This window comes from Rana temporaria, chromosome 3, assembly GCF_905171775.1.
Source record: "Rana temporaria chromosome 3, aRanTem1.1, whole genome shotgun sequence".
Classification (NCBI taxonomy): domain Eukaryota; kingdom Metazoa; phylum Chordata; class Amphibia; order Anura; family Ranidae; genus Rana; species Rana temporaria.
Window position 1 is genome coordinate 584335 of NC_053491.1, and position 25192 is coordinate 609526.

General features: G+C 51.0%; 1 protein-coding gene across 3 annotated transcripts in view; it reads right to left on the reverse strand.

Moving 5' to 3' along the window:
* Positions 1–25192, reverse strand: part of DUSP11 (dual specificity phosphatase 11) — a gene marked incomplete at its 5' end in the record, with an annotated part of 42730 nt that overhangs the window by 12654 nt on the left and 4884 nt on the right. The window contains 5 exon segments of one of the 3 annotated variants that reach the window (XM_040342175.1): positions 795–917; positions 11101–11217; positions 11856–11931; positions 12036–12082; positions 22211–22271. In XM_040342175.1, the coding sequence (XP_040198109.1) occupies positions 795–917; positions 11101–11217; positions 11856–11931; positions 12036–12082; positions 22211–22271 (424 nt within the window). 3 annotated transcript variants of the gene reach the window in all.

A 25192-nucleotide genomic window follows, 5' to 3' on the forward strand; every position in this document is an offset into this window, starting at 1 on the left:
CTCTTGTGGAAAGTTTTAATATTACATAATGGTCAATTTCATCAGCAATCACATTTTCATTCTCCACCATTCTGCTTTACTTATTTTTGTTTTGAAGTATTGCTTTATAATTTTAGGAAAATTATATAAAACACAATTTATTCCAAACGAATGTCCAACAAAAATAAGCCCATTACAATTCACAGACAGTCTTAATAGTCATGAACAAATGATAGAACCGCAACACCCTCAGTAAGGGGCCATGGGGGGGAGGGGCACAGGACCCTCACTGGGGCCATTGGGGGAATAGGACCCTCACTGGGGCCCCCCGCCCATTGATCACTCACCCAGGGGGCACTCCGCCCATTGATCACTCACCCAGGGAGCCCTCCGCCCATTGATCACTCACCCAGGGAGCCCTCCGCCCATTGATCACTCACCCAGGGGGCCCTCCGCCCATTGATCACTCACCCAGGGAGCCCTCCGCCCATTGATCACTCACCCAGGGAGCCCTCCGCCCATTGATCACTCACCCAGGGGGCACTCCGCCCATTGATCACCTCACCCAGGGGGCACTCCGCCCATTGATCACTCACCCAGGGAGCCCTCCGCCCATTGATCACTCACCCAGGGGGCCCTCCGCCCATTGATCACTCACCCAGGGGGCACTCCGCCCATTGATCACCTCACCCAGGGGGCACTCCGCCCATTGATCACCTCACCCAGGGGGCACTCCGCCCATTGATCACTCACCCAGGGAGCCCTCCGCCCATTGATCACTCACCCAGGGGGCCCTCCGCCCATTGATCACTCACCCAGGGGGCCCTCGGCCCATCTGCTGGAAGCTGTACTGAGGCCCAGGCATATACGGCCCTGGCAGCTGAGAAAATAGAGGTGCAGATAATCTAGAATCCCAACTCGGATTAGCACACGGCTGGCTTTAAAATAGAAAAAAAAAGAAGAAATCAGCTGTGATGAAAAAAATTGTACAATAAAGAAACATCCAAAAAATAGAGACGCAATCATGCAAAAAACGAAGTGACAAAGCGTTATACAGTCCTGAAAATACTAAACAGAGAACTAAAGGACTTCCGATACAAGAGAGTGAGTGAGAAACTTGTAAAGCGCAACACATGCGAACTGAATCGCCTCTGGGCGCTGTATCCATTCCATGGGTCCCCCCTTGACCTCAGAAGAGATGGGTTTTAAACTTTCTCCTGAAGGCCAAGTGGTCCGACTCCAGTCGGATGGTGGTTGGTAGCGCATTCCACAGCCGAGGTCCCTGAGTGCGCAGGATTATTATTATTCCGAACATAATGAACCCGCATTCCTTTTCCTTTTTCTTCTCTGTAACCCTAAACACGCAACCAGTAGAATTTATTAAACATTGCATATGGAGATTTTTAAGGGCAAAAGTTTGTCGCCATTCCACAAGCGGGCGTGACATGTTGGGTATCAACTGTTGTCAACTATTACTGTTGTCTTATGTATCAATTAAAAAAGTGCGCTTGCAAGACCGCTGCACAAATACGGCGTGACAAAAAGTATTGCCATGACCGCCATTTTATTCTCTAGGGTGTTAGAAAAAAATAAATATAATATTTGGGGGTTCTATAATTTTCTAGCAAAAATAAATAAATATTTTAACTTGTAAACAAGTTTGAAAAATAGGTTTCGGGCTAAAGGGGTTAATAACCATTTCAAACATATACAAATTGATGATCATTAGCACCTATTTGGTATAATTGGTTAATCCTACAAACTCCCTGACTTTGTACAAGTGTTATGACTTGTACCCGGCGGGATTGGATTTTCCAACGGGGATTGTGTGATAGAAGGAAGGGTTTTGTCGGAAAACCGGATAATTGGACAATTGTTGTCGGAATTTCCAACAATAGGATTTTTGTACTCACCGTAAAATCCATTTCTCTGAGTTCATGGACGGACACAGCAGCATCTTGACCTTAGGGTATTATCCTCCTTCTAGGAGATTGACTAGGCAGAAAAACAGCATGTTAAAGCGGAGGTTCACCCATGGAGAACACATTTTCCCCTTAGCTTCACGCTCGTTTTGTCTAGGGGAATCGGCTAGTTGTTTTAAAATATGATCCGTACTTACGGTTTACGAGATGCATCTTCTCCGTCGCTTCCGGGTATGGGCTGCGGGACTGGGCGTTCCTATTTTGATTGACAGTCTTCCGAGAGGCTTCCGACGGTCGCATCCATCGCGTCACGATTTTCCGAAAGAAGCCGAACGTCGGTGCGCAGGCGCAGTATAGAGCCGCACCGACGTTCGGCTTCTTTCGGCTACTAGTGACGCGATGGATGCGACCGTCGGAAGCCTCTCGGAAACATGTCAATCAAGAAGGAACGCCCGCTCCCGAAGACCCATACCCGGAAGCCGACAGAGAAGATGCATCTCGTAAACGGGTAAGTACAGATCAAATTTAAAACAACTAGCCGATTCCCCTAGACAAAACGAGCAGGAATCTAAGGGGAAAAGGTCTAAAAATAAATAAATGGGTGAACTCCCGCTTTAAGTGTTAAACACTCCACACAGCATAGTACCTCCCAGGGGGCGGATCCCCCGGGTACATCCCCCATTCTCATTTCTGCAGCCTCAGTTCGTAAACAAGCAGTACAAACAAAGGAGGTGTGGGTGCTGTGTCCATCCATGAACTCAGAGAAATGGATTTTACGGTGAGTACAAAAATCCTATTTTCTCTTCCGTTCATGGACAGACAAAGCAGCAATTGACCTTAGGTACGTCCCCAGGCACAGCAAACCAGGCTTCACCCCAAACAAACCAGAGTTCCTCAATGGAGGAACTTCAACCTTAAACTGCCGCCTGTAACACCTTGCGGCCAAAGGAAGCATCCGAAGATGCATTCACATCCACCTTGTAAAACTTTGAGAAGGTGTGGACTGACGACCAGGTCGCCGCCTTACACACCTGTAAAACAGACGCTTGATGGCGGAAAGCCCAAGAGGCACCGATCGCCCTGGTCGAATGCGCCCTGACTTGAAAGGGGGGCACCCGCCCCTTTAGGGCATAGGCCTGAAGCACGACCTGTCTGATTCACCTAGAAATGGTGGACCGACGAGACCGCCAGACCCTTCTTAGGACCAGCCACCGACTTCCAAAACTGAGCCGTAGCAGACAGGTACACCCGTAGGGCCCGAACCACGTCCAAGGAATGCAACGCAGCCTCTTTGGGATTCGCCGGCCGAGGACACAAGGATGGAAGAACAATGTCCTCAATGTGAAAGGCCAAAACAACCTTAGGAAGGAATCATGGCTGCGGACGCAGCACCACCTTATCCCTGTGGATGACCAAATAAGGAGCCTTGCAAGACAAGGCGGCTAATTCAGAAACCCGTCTGACCGATGTAATTGCCACCAGAAAAACCACCTTCTGGGACAGAGTCAGTAAGGGAATCTCCCTAATGTTCTCAAACGGGGGCTTCTGAAGCACCGAGAGGACTAAATTCAAGTCCCACGGAGGCAGTGGAGGACGTACAGGAGGGGCCACATGTCGAACCCCCTGCACAAACGTACGCACCAGAGAGTGCGCCGCCAAGGGTCTCTGAAAGAAAACAGCCAAGGCCGAAATCTGACCCTTAATTGTACTTAAGAAGAGAGCCTGATCCACTCCACGCTGTAAGAACAGCAGAATCCGGGAGATCACGTATGCACGGGGGTGCCAATTCATCTCCTCACACACAGAGATGTAAGCCTTCCACGTACGATGGTAAATCTTCCGTGAAGTAGACTTCCGTGCTCGTAGCATGGTAGAGATCACCGACTCCGACAGGCCTCGATCCCTCAGCACCTGGCTTTCAATAGCCATGCCGTTAAAGCCAATGACTGTAAAGCAGGATGAAAAATGGGACCTTGCGACAGAAGATCCTCTCGCAGTGGCAGGCGCCAAGGAACATCTGCCACCAGGTGGGTGTACCAGGGACAATGAGCCCAATCTGGAGCAATTAGAATTGTCGAAATCCCTTCGGCCTCCACTCTGCGGAGCAGACGAGGAAGAATCTTCAGGGGAGGAACGGCATAGATTAGATGATATTGACCCCACGGCGCCACCAACGTGTCCGCCCATGGGTCCTTTGACCTAGCCACGAACCTCAACACCTTCCGATTGAGTCGTGATGTCAGGAGATCCACGTCTGGTGTGCCCCATTTTGGACACAGACTCTGAAACACGTCCAGGTGTAGCGACCATTCTCCTTGGTCCAGCATTTGGCGACTTAGGTAGTCCGCCTGCCAGTCCTGTACGCCCGGAATGTAAACGGCCGAAAGAGCCGGAATGTTCTTTTCGGCCCACCTGAGGATGTGAGCGACCTCCGCTGCTGCAGCTGAGCTTCTTGTGCCCCCTTGATGATAGACATACGCCACAGCCGTGACGTTGTCCGACTGAATCCTGACCGGGCGGCCCCTGTAGTCTCAGAGACCACTTGGAGAGGCACAGCCTGATCGCCCGGAGTTCCAGGACATTGATCGGCAGGTGGGATTCTTCCTGAGTTCAGCGCCCCTGGACCGACTGAACTCCCCACACTCCACCCCAGCTCGCATGCAAAAACAGAGTGACGACCATTTTTGCAGCGTATGTAGTTTCTCCATGGGAAGAAAAACTCTCGCCTCCGAGGAATCCAGGACCAGCCCCAGGTATTCTAGACATTGAGACGGTACCATTGAGACGGTACCAACACTGACTTCTGAACATTTAGCACCAAAACGAATTCCCGGAGGGTCTGGCAGGTGATAGACACATCCACCTCTAACTCTGAGCTTGAAGAGGCTCTCAGAAGAAGGTCGTCCAGGTATCATACAATAGCGATTTCACGCTGCCTCAGCAGGGCCAGAATCGGGGCGAGCACCTTGGCGAAAACCCTTGGCGCCGAAGCCAGGCCGAAAGGGAGGGCCACAAATTGAAAGTGGTCCTCCCCGACCGCAAAGCGCAGAAATCTCTGATGCTTGGAGCATATGGGGATATGCAAGTATGCGACTCTATTCTGAACCTTTGCACTCTCACAAAGCAGTTGAGGGCCTTGAGATCCAGGATTGGACGGACCCCTTCCTTCTTGGGGACCACAAACAGATTGGAGTAAAACCCCTGAAACCGTTCCTGTAATGAAACCGGCACGATCACCCCCCTCACCAGCAGATCCTGAACAGCCCCAAACAAGCTGGAGGTTGGAGGGAAAAAATCTGTTCGGTGGGCAAGAGAGAAACTCTATCTTGTACCCCGAGGAAACTACTTCGCAAACCCACCGGTCGGACAGGAGCGACGTCCACCGAGCCGTGAATTCGTGAAGACGGCCCCCCACCCGAGTGACGGGTGGGGGCAGACCTTCATGCGGACGCAGATTTTTCCACAGGCTTGTTGGGCTTGCGGAACCCGAGGCGCTTCTGCCTTTCCGTAGGCGGCTTGGGCACGCTTACCTGTAGCACCAGGCGGGCGAAAAAAAACGCTCGTGGGCGGTAAAAAAAGAGGGCCCCTGCCTACGGTGAGGCTCCTTACCCTTACCGGATTGTGGGAGCAGAGTGCTCTTACCTCCCGTGGCATCTTTTATAATGTCATCTAGGACCCAAGTCCACCAAGGCCTTCTTAGAAGACTGGTCCGCAGACCAACACTTCAGCCAGATCAGGCGGCGAAACACTACCGCGTAGGCCGAGGCCCTGGAGAGCAAGGGAAGCGTATCCAGGTCTGACTCACAGACAAATTTAAGGCCCTGCACCAACTGGTCGGCCAGCGCCACACAGTCCGAAAGAGCATGATGCTCCTCCAACCCCTGACGCAACATCTTAGCCTCCAACCCCTGACGCAACATCTTAGCCCATTCAGTAAGTGTCTGAGACACTAAAGCCCCGGCCAAGACCGGTCGCACCGCTGACCCACCACCGTGAACATGGAGCGGGCCACAGCCTCTGCCCTCCTATCTGCGGGGTCCTTGAAGCAGGGCTGTCTTTTCCATTGGGCACGCTGGGCAGTTGCCCGGGGGCCTCACTTGCCTGGGGGGCCCCCATCAGCTGCCCAGCGACCCCAGTAAAAAATGGTGGAGAGCGGAAGGTCAGAACTGTAGAACTGTATCGTGTCTACAGTCTCTGAGGAAGAGTCTGGAGAGAAGTCAGGAGTGGGAGTGCCGACGAGACGGGGGTCACGGGAGAAGTCAGACATGGGGAGACTGTAGGAAAAAACCAGAGCAACCAAGCTGGAGCCATCTGACTGAGCCTTGCACGGTGCACCTGAGAGGAGGTCAGTGATGTAAGGAGGGAGTGAATACAAAAATAGTGACCCCCCCTTACCTTAGTGTATTTACTCTACGGAAGGTGGTCTCTGGTCACCAGAGTGCCCCCCACTTCAGAGTTCCTGGTGTTCCCCTTTAAATCAGAGTCTGCAGGATTCCTCCTTACAATGCAAGGGGGAACTTAGTCTGAGGACCCTGATGTAAGTGGGAACTCTGATATAAGGTGGTCTCTGGTCACCAGAGCCCCCCTCCACATCAGAGTTCCCCCTTAGATCATGATCTGCAGCGTTCCCCTTTACATAAGAGTTCCCTTTCACTGTAAGGGGGAATCCTGCAGACTCTGATGTAAGAGGAAACTCTGTGCAGGCTGGGTTATAGTAACCTGACCTTCATGCTAATAGCACTAGCTATGTGTTTATAGTTTAAATACTGACATTTGCATTGTTTGGCACTGAAAACTGTAATTTTAGGTACTTTTTTGCAGTGCCAGTAAAAAATGTGGTTCTGCCAGTAAATTTCATGATTTTTGTCAGTAAATTCTCGTGCTTAATTGTGTAGACAGGGCCCCAGTGTACTCTATTGCCCGGGGGCCTATAATGCTCCTAAGATGACACTGCCTTGAAGGCAGGAGCCCCTTCCACAGGTAACGTGGTCGCCTTGTTCAGTCTGGACACAGGGGGGGTCCACTGATAGGGGAGAAGTCCATTTTTTTCAGGAATGTCTCCTCAAATGGATAACGGACCGCTAAACATTTTGGGGCAGAAAACTTTTACGGCCGATCCCATTCGTTGTACAAAAGCTTTTCCAGATAAGGAACACAAGGAAACACCTTAGCAGTGCGGGCCGGCTTACGGAACCCAAAAGGGACCGACATCTCTGACGTCTCCGCCAAAGCCTCCATTTTCTGAGTATCCCGCACTGCAGTGATAAGAGCTCCCACTAGCGCCCTATCATGCACCGACCCTGATGCAGAGTCATCCTCACTGTCCGTGTGGACTAGGCCTGCATCCTCTGACACATCCGAACCAGGGCTGGGAGCAGTAGCTGGGCCTGATTCCGCATCAGAGGCATCCCCGGTAGAAGGCGGAGGGAGGGGGCACTTTTTTCCCCCTTTTTGTCCATGCGCCGCTTCCACCCTGGCAACAAATGCCTTCAGGACCGCCGCCATAGCATCACAGAAACCGCAGGGACAGAGGCACTAATAGTCAAAGAGGCATGTCTGGGGAAGAGGCGTCCGGTTCCGATGCCATGCTGACCCACCCCTTCACACCCTTAGGGATACAAGGCAAGGCACACAGACCACCCTCCTGGCTGCAGCAGAGAGACAAGGGACACCCCAGAGGACTCACCACCCCGACCAGGCACCGTACAGCTGCCGTCCGCCTCCTAGAATGCTCTCCCCGTGACGTCCCTCAGGAAGTGTGCTGGAGCCGTTTGCGCCGAGATTCTGGCCACTAGAGGCAAAATACATCACCCAAAATGGCTGCTGACCCGCCGCTCTGTAAGCAGAGCATGTGGGCTACAAAAAAATGCCCGCCGACACCTGTAAATGGCGGCTGCGAGTGTAGTAAAAAAGACACACAGAAAACATGGCAGCGAACACCCGGGACCCCCAAGGCAGTCCCCCCCCCCCACACACACACGGCAATAACAAAGCCCCTTCCGGAGAGCAGACCCGCCACACAGCCCCCAGCCCTAGGATGGAGCCCCCCCAGATGGACCCCTGTACCGCAGCTGTCCTAGCTACCCAGAGCCTAGGGAGGAGGGGAAAAGCAGGGCGGACCCTCTATCGACCTCCCCAGGAATGCCCAGCCGTACCCCCTGACGGAGCAGGGGGTCTGCTACTTACCCGTCCTGCAACGACCAACTGAAGGCATCCCAGACAGAACCAACTTCCGCGCGGTTACGGCATTGCTGTCGGCCCGGCACACTGTGACACGAACATAAAGCCCGGTCATATGTGTGCCCTGGAGCGTATAGCTCACTGGCCACCCCTGGAGCAACGGGGCATGTCGTAGACGGCCCAGCGCATAGCTAAAAGGCCGGCACACGCTCGATGGTCGAACTGGGGGGACTACAAGGATCGAGGATCCAGCCTGTCATCCAGTCGGCAGTTGATAGTAGATCTCTGGATCTAAAAAATGCAGAAAAAAATACAATAAAAAATAAATAAAAAATTAAAAGTCCCCAGGCCACATGGGCCCACAGGGAGCCATGTCATTCTCCTTCACTAGGCAGAAAAAAAAACTGAAGCTGCAAGATGCAGGGAGAAGGGGGATGTACCCAGGGGGACCGTCCCCTGGGAGGTACTGTACTGTGTGGAGTGTTTTAACACTTAACATGCTGTTTTTCTGCCTAGTCAATCTCCTGCAGGAGGATAATACCCTAAGGTCAAGATGTTGCTGTGTCCGTCCATGAACGATAGAGAAACCACGTCGTTTGTTTGTTAGCCGACAAAGTTTTGCCATTTGTATGCAAAATTCCATGGCTTTGTCCGATGGAAATCTGATCGTGGGTACAAGGGTTAATAATTAATGCTGGTTTGAAGCCAAAGGGAAGTCACACTAAATATTGATTGGATTCAGAATTTTATTCTGTTTTCTCACTTTGCAAATTCATAAAAAAAAAAAAAAAAAAAAAATTTTGAAAGGAAGATATTTTATTTCTTGGACACATTCCGGTTCTTCATAAAATCTTTCAGCTGGATTTCTGGGGTAGAAGTTGTAGGCAATGGAGGTTTCATCCATCGCGCGTGTCCTCCTGTCCCCTACGTGCAGTGCATTGTATCTGCTCCGTTATATAATCAATTTCCAAAGCCAGTGCTGAGGAAGTTGTAATAACGCAACGCGTCCGGGGGTCAGGAGCCTGAAGTTTACGTTGCTCGCTGCCGTCCTGAGAACCAAAGATCTCATGCCCTGTTTGTGTCCTTAATGCCTTTTGCATATCGGCTAAATGTGAGTAGCCTGTGTTTTTATTTATTTTAATAAACGTCCGAGTCCAGTGGAGAGCTCTTTCTTCTTACATGTTCGGGTCCATGTGCATGGCTGACATATGAGGATTTGAATTACCATCCTGCTGCCTGGTCTTCTTTGTTGATAAACCTGCTTATTTGACCATCTGGTAATACAGAGGTCCATGTGCGGAGGTGAGAGTACCCATCCTTATTGGTGGAGGAATCACTTTAAGTTTTTTTTTTTATCATCACTGGGTGAAGAATCCTAAGATCTGGCAAATTGGATTTCAAACTTTTAGGACATTATCGCACATTTTTTGGACTATCACATTTATTTATTGAATTTATTTTACACATTTAATGGTTTTGCACTGCTTTCTATATATTTGTAACACAGTATATGGACTCCGAACTTCCCCCGGAAACCATAACTGATGATATATTGTATATAGACTCCAAACTTCCCTTGGAAATCATAACTGATGATATATTGTATATAGACTCCGAACTTCCCCCGGAAACCATAACTGATGATATATTGTATACAGTATATAGACTCCAAACTTCCCCCGGAAACCATAACTGATGATATATTGTATACAGTATATAGACTCCGAACTTCCCCCGGAAACCATAACTGATGATATATTGTATACAGTATATAGACTCCGAACTTCCCCCGGAAACCATAACTGATGATATATTGTATACAGTATATAGACTCCGAACTTCCCCCGGAAACCATAACTGATGATATATTGTATACAGTATATAGACTCCGAACTTCTCCCAGGAAACCATAACTGATGATATATTGTATATAGACTCCGAACTTCTCCCAGGAAACCATAACTGATGATATATTGTATATAGACTCCGAACTTCCCCCGGAAACCATAACTGATGATATATTGTATATAGACTCCGAACTTCTCCCAGGAAACCATAACTGATGATATATTGTATATAGACTCCGAACTTCCCTTGGAAATCATAACTGATGATATATTGTATACAGTATGTAGCGGACTCTGAACTTCCCCTGGAAACCATAACTGATGATATATTGTATATAGACTCCGAACTTCCCCCGGAAACCATAACTGATGATATATTGTATATAGACTCCGAACTTCCCCCGGAAACCATAACTGATGATATATTGTATATAGACTCCGAACTTCTCCCAGGAAACCATGACTGATGATATATTGTATACAGTATATAGCGGACTCCGAACTTACCCTGGAAACCATGACTGATGATATATTGTATACAGTATATAGACTCCGAACTTCTCCCAGGAAACCATAACTGATGATATATTGTATACAGTATATAGCGGACTCTGAACTTCCCCTGGAAACCATAACTGATGATATATTGTATACAGTATATAGACTCCGAACTTCCCCCGGAAACCATAACTGATGATATATTGTATACAGTATATAGACTCCGAACTTCTCCCGGGAAACCATAACTGATGATATATATTGAATACAGTATATAGACTCCGAACTTCCCCCGGAAACCATAACTGATGATATATTGTATACAGTATATAGACTCCGAACTTCTCCCGGGAAACCATAACTGATGATATATATTGTATACAGTATATAGACTCCGAACTTCTCCCAGGAAACCATAACTGATGATATATTGTATATAGACTCCGAACTTCCCCCGGAAACCATAACTGATGATATATTGTATATAGACTCCGAACTTCTCCCAGGAAACCATGACTGATGATATATTGTATACAGTATATAGCGGACTCCGAACTTACCCTGGAAACCATGACTGATGATATATTGTATACAGTATATAGACTCCGAACTTCTCCCAGGAAACCATAACTGATGATATATTGTATACAGTATATAGCGGACTCCGAACTTACCCTGGAAACCATGACTGAGGATACAAAGGTGGTCTAAAGTCAGCTACCTCCTTCATACCAGGGGTGTGTTGCTGGTGTCTGGCCTTTGGCAGCACAGAGCGGTCTGATCCTTGATTGCTTTTATGGTAATGAGGGAAAAAAAAAAAAAAAAAAACAATGATAGCAAACAAAACCTACCCTGGCAACAAACTGCAACAGCCCATATACAAGGTCCCGCAGGGCATTTCATCATAGATTCAGGAGGTTGGCACAAAAATTTATAAAATTCCCCTTATAATTGCCATTCTCCCAGCCCTACCCAAGTTCCACCCCATCTCATCCAGGCTATCAGGGCTTTGCGGGGGCGGGGCTTCGCTTATTGCGAGACTGGCTCCATCCTGAGCACACCCAGACGTACGCTAAAAGGAGGTACAGATAGAGACAGCCAGAAATGTAAAGTGCAATTTTGTGAACCCTAAAAATCGTCACCTTTTTGTCACATTTCCTTTTCAATGAGATGTGCAAAAGTTTTATTTTTGTTAATTTACAATAAAAATAATACAAACGATTGGAAATAAAAAGAGGAATCTAGACAGGGAGGCTTTCCAGCTTCAATCCATCAGTACTGGAGGAGCCTGAGATGTGGTGAGAGGATATTCCCACCAAAAGTAAAAAAGAATAAATGTTCACAGATATAATAATATCTAAAAATACACTACGCTCGAAAATCGCATCTTAAATTTTACCAAAGTCACCAACCCCAAGTGACAACTTACCTCCTAGGTTTGCCCTCTAAGAGGTCATCCAGGTAGTTCTCCCGTTCTATGCAGTGTCCGCGGCTTTTGTTGAATCCTGCAAAGTATCAAAGTTAATAAAATAATACACTAAATGTTGCTTTCAAACATCCAATACAATCAAATCATGATAAAGAAGAGAATACTCTCTAAGATACTCACTTTCTATAGCTTCAGATGGCACCACACCAAGCACATCAATCATATACCTACAAAGAGAGACGAGAGGTAACCAAACAAAGAGAGACGGGATGTAACCAAACAAAGAGAGACGGGATGTAACCAAACAAAGAGAGACGGGATGTAACCAAACAAAGAGAGACGGGATGTAACCAAACAAAGAGAGACGGGATGTAACCAAAGAGAGACGGGATGTAACCAAACAAAGAGAGACGGGATGTAACCAAACAAAGAGAGACGGGATGTAACCAAACAAAGAGAGACGGGATGTAACCAAACAAAGAGAGACGGGATGTAACCAAACAAAGAGAGACGGGATGTAACCAAACAAAGAGAGACGGGATGTAACCAAACAAAGAGAGACGGGATGTAACCAAACAAAGAGAGACGGGATGTAACCAAACAAAGAGAGACGGGATGTAACCAAACAAAGAGAGACGGGATGTAACCAAAGAGAGAGAGAGACGGGATGTAACCAAAGAGAGAGAGAGACGGGATGTAACCAAAGAGAGAGAGATACGGGATGTAACCAAAGAGAGAGAGAGACGGGATGTAACCAAAGAGAGAGAGACGGGATGTAACCAAAGAGAGAGAGACGGGATGTAACCAAAGAGAGAGAGACGGGATGTAACCAAAGAGAGACGGGATGTAACCAAAGAGAGACGGGATGTAACCAAACAGAGAGAGACGGGATGTAACCAAACAAAGAGAGACGAGATGTAACCAAACAAAGAGAGACGGGATGTAACCAAACAAAGAGAGACGGGATGTAACCAAACAGAGAGAGACGGGATGTAACCAAACAAAGAGAGACGAGAGGTAATCAAACAAAGAGAGACGGGATGTAACCAAACAAAGAGAGACGGGATGTAACCAAAGAGAGACGGGATGTAACCAAACAAAGAGAGACGAGATGTAACCAAACAAAGAGAGACGGGATGTAACCAAACAAAGAGAGACGGGATGTAACCAAACAAAGAGAGACGGGATGTAACCAAAGAGAGAGGGGATGTAACCAAAGAGAGAGAGAGACAGGATGTAACCAAAGAAAGAGAGACGAGATGTAACCAAAGAGAGAGAGACGAGATGTAACCAAAGAGAGAGAGAGACGGGATGTAACCAAAGAGAGAGAGACGGGATGTAACCAAAGAGAGACGGGATGTAACCAAAGAGAGACGGGATGTAACCAAAGAGAGACGGGATGTAACCAAAGAGAGACGGGATGTAACCAAACAAAGAGACGGGATGTAACCAAACAAAGAGAGACGGGATGTAACCAAACAAAGAGAGACGGGATGTAACCAAACAAAGAGAGACGGGATGTAACCAAAGAGAGACGGGATGTAACCAAACAAAGAGAGACGGGATGTAACCAAACAAAGAGAGACGGGATGTAACCAAAGAGAGACGGGATGTAACCAAAGAGAGACGGGATGTAACCAAAGAGAGACGGGATGTAACCAAACAAAGAGAGACGGGATGTAACCAAAGAGAGACGGGATGTAACCAAACAGAGACGGGATGTAACCAAAGAGAGACGGGATGTAACCAAACAAAGAGAGACGGGATGTAACCAAACAAAGAGAGACGGGATGTAACCAAACAAAGAGAGACGGGATGTAACCAAACAAAGAGAGACGGGATGTAACCAAACAAAGAGAGACGGGATGTAACCAAACAAAGAGAGACGGGATGTAACCAAACAAAGAGAGACGGGATGTAACCAAAGAGAGACGGGATGTAACCAAACAAAGAGAGACGGGATGTAACCAAACAAAGAGAGACGGGATGTAACCAAAGAGAGACGGGATGTAACCAAACAAAGAGAGACGGGATGTAACCAAAGAGAGACGGGATGTAACCAAAGAGAGACGGGATGTAACCAAACAAAGAGACGGGATGTAACCAAACAAAGAGAGACGGGATGTAACCAAACAAAGAGAGACGGGATGTAACCAAAGAGAGACGGGATGTAACCAAACAAAGAGAGACGGGATGTAACCAAAGAGAGACGAGATGTAACCAAAGAGAGACGGGATGTAACCAAAGAGAGACGGGATGTAACCAAAGAGAGACGAGATGTAACCAAAGAGAGACGAGATGTAACCAAACAAAGAGACGGGATGTAACCAAACAAAGAGAGACGGGATGTAACCAAACAAAGAGAGACGGGATGTAACCAAAGAGAGACGCGATGTAACCAAAGAGAGACGGGATGTAACCAAACAAAGAGAGACGGGATGTAACCAAACAAAGAGAGACGGGATGTAACCAAAGAGAGACGGGATGTAACCAAAGAGAGACGGGATGTAACCAAAGAGAGACGGGATGTAACCAAAGAGAGACGGGATGTAACCAAACAAAGAGAGACGAGATGTAACCAAACAAAGAGAGACGGGATGTAACCAAACAAAGAGAGACGAGATGTAACCAAACAAAGAGAGACGAGATGTAACCAAACAAAGAGAGACGAGATGTAACCAAACAAAGAGAGACGAGATGTAACCAAACAAAGAGAGACGAGATGTAACCAAACAAAGAGAGACGAGATGTAACCAAACAAAGAGAGACGAGATGTAACCAAACAAAGAGAGACGGGATGTAACCAAACAAAGAGAGACGGGATGTAACCAAACAAAGAGAGACGAGATGTAACCAAAGAGAGACGGGATGTAACCAAAGAGAGACGGGATGTAACCAAACAAAGAGAGATGGGATGTAACCAAACAAAGAGACGGGATGTAACCAAACAAAGAGAGACGGGATGTAACCAAACAAAGAGAGACGGGATGTAACCAAACAAAGAGAGACGGGATGTAACCAAACAAAGAGAGACGGGATGTAACCAAAGAGAGAGAGAGACGGGATGTAACCAAAGAGAGAGAGAGACGGGATGTAACCAAAGAGAGAGAGAGACGGGATGTAACCAAAGAGAGAGAGACGGGATGTAACCAAAGAGAGAGAGACGGGATGTAACCAAAGAGAGACGGGATGTAACCAAAGAGAGACGGGATGTAACCAAAGAGAGACGGGATGTAACCAAACAAAGAGAGACGAGATGTAACCAAACAAAGAGAGACGAGATGTAACCAAACAAAGAGAGACGGGATGTAACCAAACAAAGAGAGACGAGATGTAACCAAAGAGAGAGAGACGAGATGTAACCAAAGAGAGAGAGAGACGGGATGTAACCAAAGAGAGAGAGACGGGATGTAACCAAAGAGAGACGGGATGTAACCAAAGAGAGACGGGATGTAACCAAAGAGAGACGGGATGTAACCAAAGAGAGACGGGATGTAACCAAAGAGAGACGAGATGTAACCAAACAAAGAGACGGGATGTAACCAAACAAAGAGAGACGGGATGTAACCAAACAAAGAGAGACGGGATGTAACCAAACAAAGAGAGACGGGATGTAACCAAACAAAGAGAGACGGGATGTAACCAAACAAAGAGAGACGGGATGTAACCAAACAAAGAGAGACGGGATGTAACCAAAGAGAGACGGGATGTAACCAAAGAGAGACGGGATGTAACCAAACAAAGAGACGGGATGTAACCAAACAAAGAGACGGGATGTAACCAAACAAAGAGAGACGAGATGTAACCAAAGAGAGACGGGATGTAACCAAAGAGAGACGAGATGTAACCAAAGAGAGACGGGATGTAACCAAAGAGAGACGAGATGTAACCAAACAAAGAGACGGGATGTAACCAAACAAAGAGAGACGGGATGTAACCAAACAAAGAGAGACGGGATGTAACCAAACAAAGAGAGACGGGATGTAACCAAAGAGAGACGGGATGTAACCAAAGAGAGACGGGATGTAACCAAAGAGAGACGGGATGTAACCAAAGAGAGACGGGATGTAACCAAAGAGAGACGGGATGTAACCAAAGAGAGACGGGATGTAACCAAAGAGAGACGGGATGTAACCAAAGAGAGACGGGATGTAACCAAAGAGAGACGGGATGTAACCAAAGAGAGAGACGGGATGTAACCAAACAAAGAGAGACGGGATGTAACCAAACAAAGAGAGACGGGATGTAACCAAACAAAGAGAGACGAGATGTAACCAAAGAGAGACGAGATGTAACCAAAGAGAGACGGGATGTAACCAAACAAAGAGAGACGGGATGTAACCAAACAAAGAGAGACGGGATGTAACCAAAGAGAGACGGGATGTAACCAAACAAAGAGAGACGGGATGTAACCAAACAAAGAGAGACGGGATGTAACCAAAGAGACTTCCTCTGAATCTAAAGTGTTTGTTGGGAAGATCCCGTTTCTTTGAAGAATGTTAGAGCGCAGTGCCGTGTCATTTGTCCCCTCGTATCTCCGGAAATGCTTGGCTGACCCTTCCAGTTTCTGCCCTCCCCGTTAACTGACCACGATTATTTCATGGTTGAGCCCCCTGACACCGTGGTCAGTTTACGTACTTCCGTCATCCACTCTGTGCTCTCCCCCCCCCCTGCCTGTCAGCTCTGTGCCCGCCCCCTGTCAGCTCTGTGCCCGCCCCCTGTCAGCTCTGTGCCCGCCCCCTCCCGCTGCTCAAGTTACAGTACATTTTCCTCGGTTTATTCATGTAAAGTAATGCAGCTATATTCCCGTTTACAGAGCGCCGTATGGAACTCACGTGACCCACTGCCTCTCTTCTCCTGACTGACATAAGCTGGGGAACCTCGGCCCCGCCCACTGCGGCTGTCAGGCCGAGGGAGGATGTAGGTGGCCTGTCACACGAGCGCTGATTGGAGCTCAGTAAATGGGTATATAGCGGCTTTATTTTTTATAAGGCAGAGACACAAGAGCACTTTACATGAACAGAGAGGATACTTTGTACAGAAAATAGTAACACTCAGAGATTCTGTATATATTTACAGATCAGCTTGCAAGACCTTACAACAGCGATCAGTGAGCGATCAGTGAACGATCAGTGAGCGATCAGTAAGCGAGTGAATGATCAGTGAGCGATCAGTAAGCGAGTGAATGATCAGTGAGCGATCAGTAAGCGAGTGAATGATCAGTGAGCGATCAGTGAGCGATCAGTGAGCGATCAGTGAGCGATCAGTGAGCGATCAGTGAGCGATCAGTGAGCGATCAGTGAGCGATCAGTAAACGATCAGTGAGCGATCAGTGAGCGATCAGTGAGCGATCAGTGAGCGATCAGTAAACGATCAGTGAGCGATCAGTAAACGATCAGTGAGCGATCAGTGAGCGATCAGTGAGCGATCAGTGATCAGAGCACTTCTTACAATTTGGCACTGCGTCGCTTTAACTGACAATTGCGCGGTTGTGCGATGCTGGACCCAATCCAAATGTGTCCATTTTTCCCCACAAATAGAGATTTATTTTGGTGGCATTTGATCGCCTTTGCGGTTTTTATTTTTTGCGCTATAAAACAAAAAAAAAAGCGTCAATTAAAAAATATATATATTTTAAACTTTTTGCTATAATAAATATCCCCAAAAACATAGCAGTGTTGCATCAGAGTGCGGCTATCAGAATTTCTTTGTTCATTGATTAGAACGTATGCGTCTCATGCGGCTATCAATCCACTTAGGACCGGAGACTGCGGCTGGAGCTGCTGTGGTCGTCCCTGTTGGTGGTGGAACGATAAAGTTCATTTAAGTAAAAAGCGGGGCTCCGTTTTTTTTTTCAGCCCAATGTATAGAATGTATCAAGGTGAAAAACCTTGAGGTTTACAACCCCTTTAAGCACCGACTCGCCCATCATAGCCGTTATAGTTTAATATTTCTCCCACTACTGCCGATCTCCTACCGTTCTGCCACAGCCTCTGCATGAAAGGCCAAAGACACCACTGAGCCCTACAGTCCCACCCATGTGAAGACAACACTGAGCCTACAGTCCCACCCATGTGAAGACACCACTGAGCCTACAGTCCCACCCATGTGAAGACACCACTGAGCCCTACAGTCCCACCCATGTGAAGACACCACTGAGCCTACAGTCCCACCCATGTGAAGACACCACTGAGCCTACAGTCCCACCCATGTGAAGACAACACTGAGCCTACAGTCCAACCCATGTGAAGACACCACTGAACCACTACAGTCCCACCCATGTGAAGACACCACTGAGCCTACAGTCCCACCCATGTGAAGACACCACTGAGCCTACAGTCCCACCCATGTGAAGACACCACTGAGCCCTACAGTCCCACCCATGTGAAGACACCACTGAGCCTACAGTCCCACCCATGTGAAGACACCACTGAACCACTACAGTCCCACCCATGTGAAGACACCACTGAGCCTACAGTCCAACCCATGTGAAGACACCACTGAGCCACTACAGTCCCACCCATGTGAAGACACCACTGAGCCTACAGTCCAACCCATGTGAAGACACCACTGAACCACTACAGTCCCACCCATGTGAAGACACCACTGAGCCTACAGTCCAACCCATGTGAAGACACCACTGAGCCCTACAGTCCCACCCATGTAAAGATAACACTGAGCCTACAGTCCCACCCATGTGAAGACACCACTGAGCCTACAGTCCCACCCATGTGAAGACACCACTGAACCACTACAGTCCCACCCATGTGAAGACACCACTGAACCACTACAGTCCCACCCATGTGAAGACACCACTGAGCCTACAGTCCAACCCATGTGAAGACACCACTGAGCCCTACAGTCCCACCCATGTAAAGATAACACTGAGCCTACAGTCCCACCCATGTGAAGACACCACTGAGCCTACAGTCCCACCCATGTGAAGACACCACTGAGCCTACAGTCCCACCCATGTGAAGACACCACGGAGCCTACAGTCCCACCCATGTGAAGACACCACTGAGCCTACAGTCCCACCCATGTGAAGACACCACTGAGCCTACAGTCCCACCCTTGTGAAGACACCACTGAGCCCTACAGTCCCACCCATGTGAAGACACCACTGAACCACTACAGTCCCACCCATGTGAAGACACCACTGAGCCTACAGTCCCACCCATGTGAAGACACCACTGAACCACTACAGTCCCACCCATGTGAAGACACCACTGAACCACTACAGTCCCACCCATGTGAAGACACCACTGAACCACTACAGTCCCACCCATGTGAAGACACCACTGAGCCTACAGTCCCACCCATGTGAAGACACCACTGAACCACTACAGTCCCACCCATGTGAAGACACCACTGAACCACTACAGTCCCACCCATGTGAAGACACCACTGAACCACTACAGTCCCACCCATGTGAAGACACCACTGAACCACTACAGTCCCACCCATGTGAAGACACCACTGAGCCTACAGTCCCACCCATGTGAAGACACCACTGAGCCTACAGTCCCACCCATGTCAAGACACCACTGAACCACTACAGTCCCACCCATGTCAAGACACCACTGAACCACTACAGTCCCACCCATGTCAAGACACCACTGAACCACTACAGTCCCACCCATGTGAAGACACCACTGAACCACTACAGTCCCACCCATGTGAAGACACCACTCAGCCTACAGTCCCACCCATGTGAAGACACCACTGAACCACTACAGTCCCACCCATGTGAAGACACCACTGAACCACTACAGTCCCACCCATGTGAAGACACCACTGAGCCTACAGTCCCACCCATGTGAAGACACCACTGAGCCTACAGTCCCACCCATGTGAAGACACCACTGAGCCACTACAGTCCCACCCATGTGAAGACACCACTGAGCCTACAGTCCCACCCATGTGAAGACACCACTGAGCCTACAGTCCCACCCATGTGAAGACACCACTGAGCCTACAGTCCCACCCATGTGAAGACACCACTGAGCCACTACAGTCCCACCCATGTGAAGACACCACTGAACCACTACAGTCCCACCCATGTGAAGACACCACTGAGCCACTACAGTCCCACCCATGTGAAGACACCACTGAACCACTACAGTCCCACCCATGTGAAGACACCACTGAGCCTACAGTCCCACCCATGTGAAGACACCACTGAACCACTACAGTCCCACCCATGTGAAGACACCACTGAACCACTACAGTCCCACCCATGTGAAGACACCACTGAACCACTACAGTCCCACCCATGTGAAGACACCACTGAACTACTACAGTCCCACCCATGTGAAGACACCACTGAGCCTACAGTCCCACCCATGTGAAGACACCACTGAGCCTACAGTCCCACCCATGTGAAGACACCACTGAGCCTACAGTCCCACCCATGTGAAGACACCACTGAGCCACTACAGTCCCACCCTTGTGAAGACACCACTGAACCACTACAGTCCCACCCATGTGAAGACACCACTGAGCCACTACAGTCCCACCCATGTGAAGACACCACTGAACCACTACAGTCCCACCCATGTGAAGACACCACTGAGCCTACAGTCCCACCCATGTGAAGACACCACTGAACCACTACAGTCCCACCCATGTGAAGACACCACTGAACCACTACAGTCCCACCCATGTGAAGACACCACTGAACCACTACAGTCCCACCCATGTGAAGACACCACTGAACTACTACAGTCCCACCCATGTGAAGACACCACTGAGCCTACAGTCCCACCCATGTGAAGACACCACTGAGCCTACAGTCCCACCCATGTGAAGACACCACTGAGCCTACAGTCCCACCCATGTGAAGACACCACTGAACCCTACAGTCCCACCCATGTGAAGACACCACTGAACCACTACAGTCCCACCCATGTGAAGACACCACTGAACCACTACAGTCCCACCCATGTGAAGACACCACTGAACTACTACAGTCCCACCCATGTGAAGACACCACTGAGCCTACAGTCCCACCCATGTGAAGACACCACTGAACCACTACAGTCCCACCCATGTGAAGACACCACTGAGCCTACAGTCCCACCCATGTGAAGACAACACTGAGCCTACAGTCCCACCCATGTGAAGACACCACTGAACCACTACAGTCCCACCCTTGTGAAGACACCACTGAACCACTACAGTCCCACCCATGTGAAGACACCACTGAACCACTACAGTCCCACCCATGTGAAGACACCACTGAACCACTACAGTCCCACCCATGTGAAGACACCACTGAGCCTACAGTCCCACCCATGTGAAGACACCACTGAACCACTACAGTCCCACCCATGTGAAGACACCACTGAGCCTACAGTCCCACCCATGTGAAGACACCACTGAGCCCTACAGTCCCACCCATGTGAAGACACCACTGAGCCTACAGTCCCACCCATGTGAAGACACCACTGAGCCCTACAGTCCCACCCATGTGAAGACACCACTGAGCCACTACAGTCCCACCCATGTGAAGACACCACTGAGCCTACAGTCCCACCCATGTGAAGACACTACTGAGCCTACAGTCCCACCCATGTGAAGACACCACTGAGCCCTACAGTCCCACCCATGTGAAGACACCACTGAGCCTACAGTCCCACCCATGTGAAGACACCACTGAGCCCTACAGTCCCACCCATGTGAAGACACCACTGAACCACTACAGTCCCACCCATGTGAAGACACCACTGAGCCCTACAGTCCCACCCATGTGAAGACACCACTGAACCACTACAGTCCCACCCATGTGAAGACACCACTGAGCCTACAGTCCCACCCATGTGAAGACACCACTGAACCCTACAGTCCCACCCATGTGAAGACACCACTGAGCCTACAGTCCCACCCATGTGAAGACACCACTGAGCCACTACAGTCCCACCCTTGTGAAGACACCACTGAGCCTACAGTCCCACCCATGTGAAGACACCACTGAGCCTACAGTCCCACCCATGTGAAGACACCACTGAGCCTACAGTCCCACCCATGTGAAGACACCACTGAACCCTACAGTCCCACCCTTGTGAAGACACCACTGAGCCTACAGTCCCACCCATGATCCCTGGGTAAAGTCTCTCAGGTCATTCAAGTGTGGAGACTTGGAATCAGATGACTGGACATTAGACAGTTGCGATGTTTATTGGGCAGTGTTGGCTTCTTCACAATAGAAAGTTACTTGGGGTAAAATGGACCGGTTATAATTGAAGGGTCCTTGTCATTGCTTTACATGAAATGTGGTTTCCCAACACGTGTCCCCACCCCCTAAAATCTATGTGATATAATGTAATGCCTCAGAAAGTAAAAAGTCCACTTACCTGCAAACCAAATATCCTGTCCTGTTCAACCCATGAGTACAATGAACGCCAACCAGTTTATCTGCAAGGAAAGAACTGCAAATATTTGACTGAAATCATTCGATCTCACCTTTCATACAAGAAATATCCAACCAATCCTTCTACTGAGGAGAGCGCCCCCCAACCGGGAGAGGAGAGCGCCCCCAACCGGGAGAGGAGAGCGCCCCCAACCGGGAGAGGAGAGCGCCCCCCAACCGGGAGAGGAGAGCGCCCCCAACCGGGAGAGGAGAGCGCCCCCAACCGGGAGAGGAGAGCGCCCCCCCCACCGGGAGAGGAGAGCGCCCCCCCACCGGGAGAGGAGAGCGCCCCCCCACCGGGAGAGGAGAGCGCCCCCCCACCGGGAGAGGAGAGCGCCCCCAACCGGGAGAGGAGAGCGCCCCCAACCGGGAGAGGAGAGCGCCCCCCCACCGGGAGAGGAGAGCGCCCCCCCCCCGGGAGAGGAGAGCGCCCCCAACCGGGAGAGGAGAGCGCCCCCAACCGGGAGAGGAGAGCGCCCCCCCACCGGGGGAGGAGAGCGCCCCCCCACCGGGAGAGGAGAGCGCCCCCCCCACCGGGAGAGGAGAGCGCCCCCCCCACCGGGAGAGGAGATCGCCCCTCACCGGGAGAGGAGAGCGCCCCCCCCACCGGGAGAGGAGAGCGCCCCCCCCACCGGGAGAGGAGAGCGCCCCCCCCACCGGGAGAGGAGAGCGCCCCCCCACCGGGAGAGGAGAGCGCCCCCCCACCGGGAGAGGAGAGCGCCCCCCCACCGGGAGAGGAGAGCGCCCCCCCAACCGGGAGAGGAGAGCGCCCCCAACCGGGAGAGGAGAGCGCCCCCCCCACCGGGAGAGGAGAGCGTCCCCAACCGGGAGAGGAGAGCGCCCCCAACCGGGAGAGGAGAGCGCCCCTCACCGGGATAGGAGAGCGCCCCTCACCGGGAGAGGAGAGCGCCCCCAACCGGGAGAGGAGAGCGCCCCCCACAGGGAGAGGAGAGCGCCCCCCACAGGGAGAGGAGAGCGCCCCCCACCGGGAGAGGAGAGCGCCCCCCACCGGGAGAGGAGAGCGCCCCCCCCACCGGGAGAGGAGAGCGCCCCCCCCACCGGGAGAGGAGAGCGCCCCCCCCACCGGGAGAGGAGAGCGCCCCCCCAACCGGGAGAGGAGAGCGCCCCCAACCGGGAGAGGAGAGCGCCCCCAACCGGGAGAGGAGAGCGCCCCCCCCACCGGGAGAGGAGAGCGCCCCCCCCACCGGGAGAGGAGAGCGCCCCCCCCACCGGGAGAGGAGAGCGCCCCCCCCCCCCGGGAGAGGAGAGCGCCCCCCCCCACCGGGAGAGGAGAGCGCCCCCCCCCACCGGGAGAGGAGAGCGCCCATTACCGGGAGAGGAGAGCGCCCATTACCGGGAGAGGAGAGCGCCCCCCCACCGGGAGAGGAGAGCGCCCCCCCCACCGGGAGAGGAGAGCGCCCCCCCCACCGGGAGAGGAGAGCGCCCCCCCCACCGGGAGAGGAGAGCGCCCCCCCACCGGGAGAGGAGAGCGCCCCCCCACCGGGAGAGGAGAGCGCCCCCAACCGGGAGAGGAGAGCGCCCCCAACCGGGAGAGGAGAGCGCCCCCAACCGGGAGAGGAGAGCGCCCCCCCACCGGGAGAGGAGAGCGCCCCCCCCACCGGGAGAGGAGAGCGCCCCCCCCACCGGGAGAGGAGAGCGCCCCCCCCACCGGGAGAGGAGAGCGCCCCCAACCGGGAGAGGAGAGCGCCCCCCCCACCGGGAGAGGAGAGCGCCCCCCCCACCGGGAGAGGAGAGCGCCCCCCCCACCGGGAGAGGAGAGCGCCCCCCCCACCGGGAGAGGAGAGCGCCCCCCCCACCGGGAGAGGAGAGCGCCCCCCCACCGGGAGAGGAGAGCGCCCCCCACCGGGAGAGGAGAGCGCCCCCCCACCGGGAGAGGAGAGCGCCCCCCCACCGGGAGAGGAGAGCGCCCCCCCACCGGGAGAGGAGAGCGCCCCCCCCACCGGGAGAGGAGAGCGCCCCTCACCGGGAGAGGAGAGCGCCCCTCACCGGGAGAGGAGAGCGGGTATCAGGACAGTTTTATATCGGTGTCTGCACCGTGTGTACAATGTGAGGGTTTTATAATAAACAGGCTGATGGTGTGAGAATCCCCCCCCCTCCCCCCCTGTATCCGAGCCTGGGAGAGAGATATCATTCAGGGTCCCGAGACAGTCCTCAGGAAGGATGTACTGGAAATGGAGAGAGTACAAAGAAGGACAACAAAGCTAATAAAGGGTCTGGAGGAGGAATGGAGGATATTAGTGATGAGAAAAGGTTGTTCTCTCTGGAGAAGAGACGGGGGAGGGGAGATGATTTCACAAATACCGGACTGGTGACCCCACAATAGGGAGAAAATGTTTCCCCGGAAGGGAGTTTAATAATGAGACACGTGACCCCTCATTAATATTAGAAGAAAAGAGGTTTAACCTTAAACTATGTAGAGGGTTCTTTACTGTAAGAGCGGCAAGGATGTGGAATTCCCTTCCACAGGCGGTGGTCTCAGCGGGGGAGGGGCATCGATGGTTTCATAAAACTATTAGATAATCACCTGAAGGAGCCCAACATACAGAGATATACAATGTAATACTGACATCCAATCACACATGGGGGGGGGGACTTGTGTCTTTTTTCAACCTCACCTCCTATGTAACATTGTCCCCTTCCTGTCTGCAAGGGCGGCCATTATAGATTCCAACACTGAGGGGATTGGAGGAAATGGGAAGGAGCCTGGCGGAGTTTATGTCCGGACAGAGCGGACTGTATTAAGGGCGTGAGACGTCTGAGGAATTGTGAAATGGAACGCGACGAGGGGCGTAGGGAACGCGACGAGGGGCGCAAGGAACGCGACGAGGGCCGCAGGGAACGCGGCGAGGGGCGCAGGGAACGCGACGAGGGGCGCAGGGAACGCTACGAGGGGCGCAGGGAACGC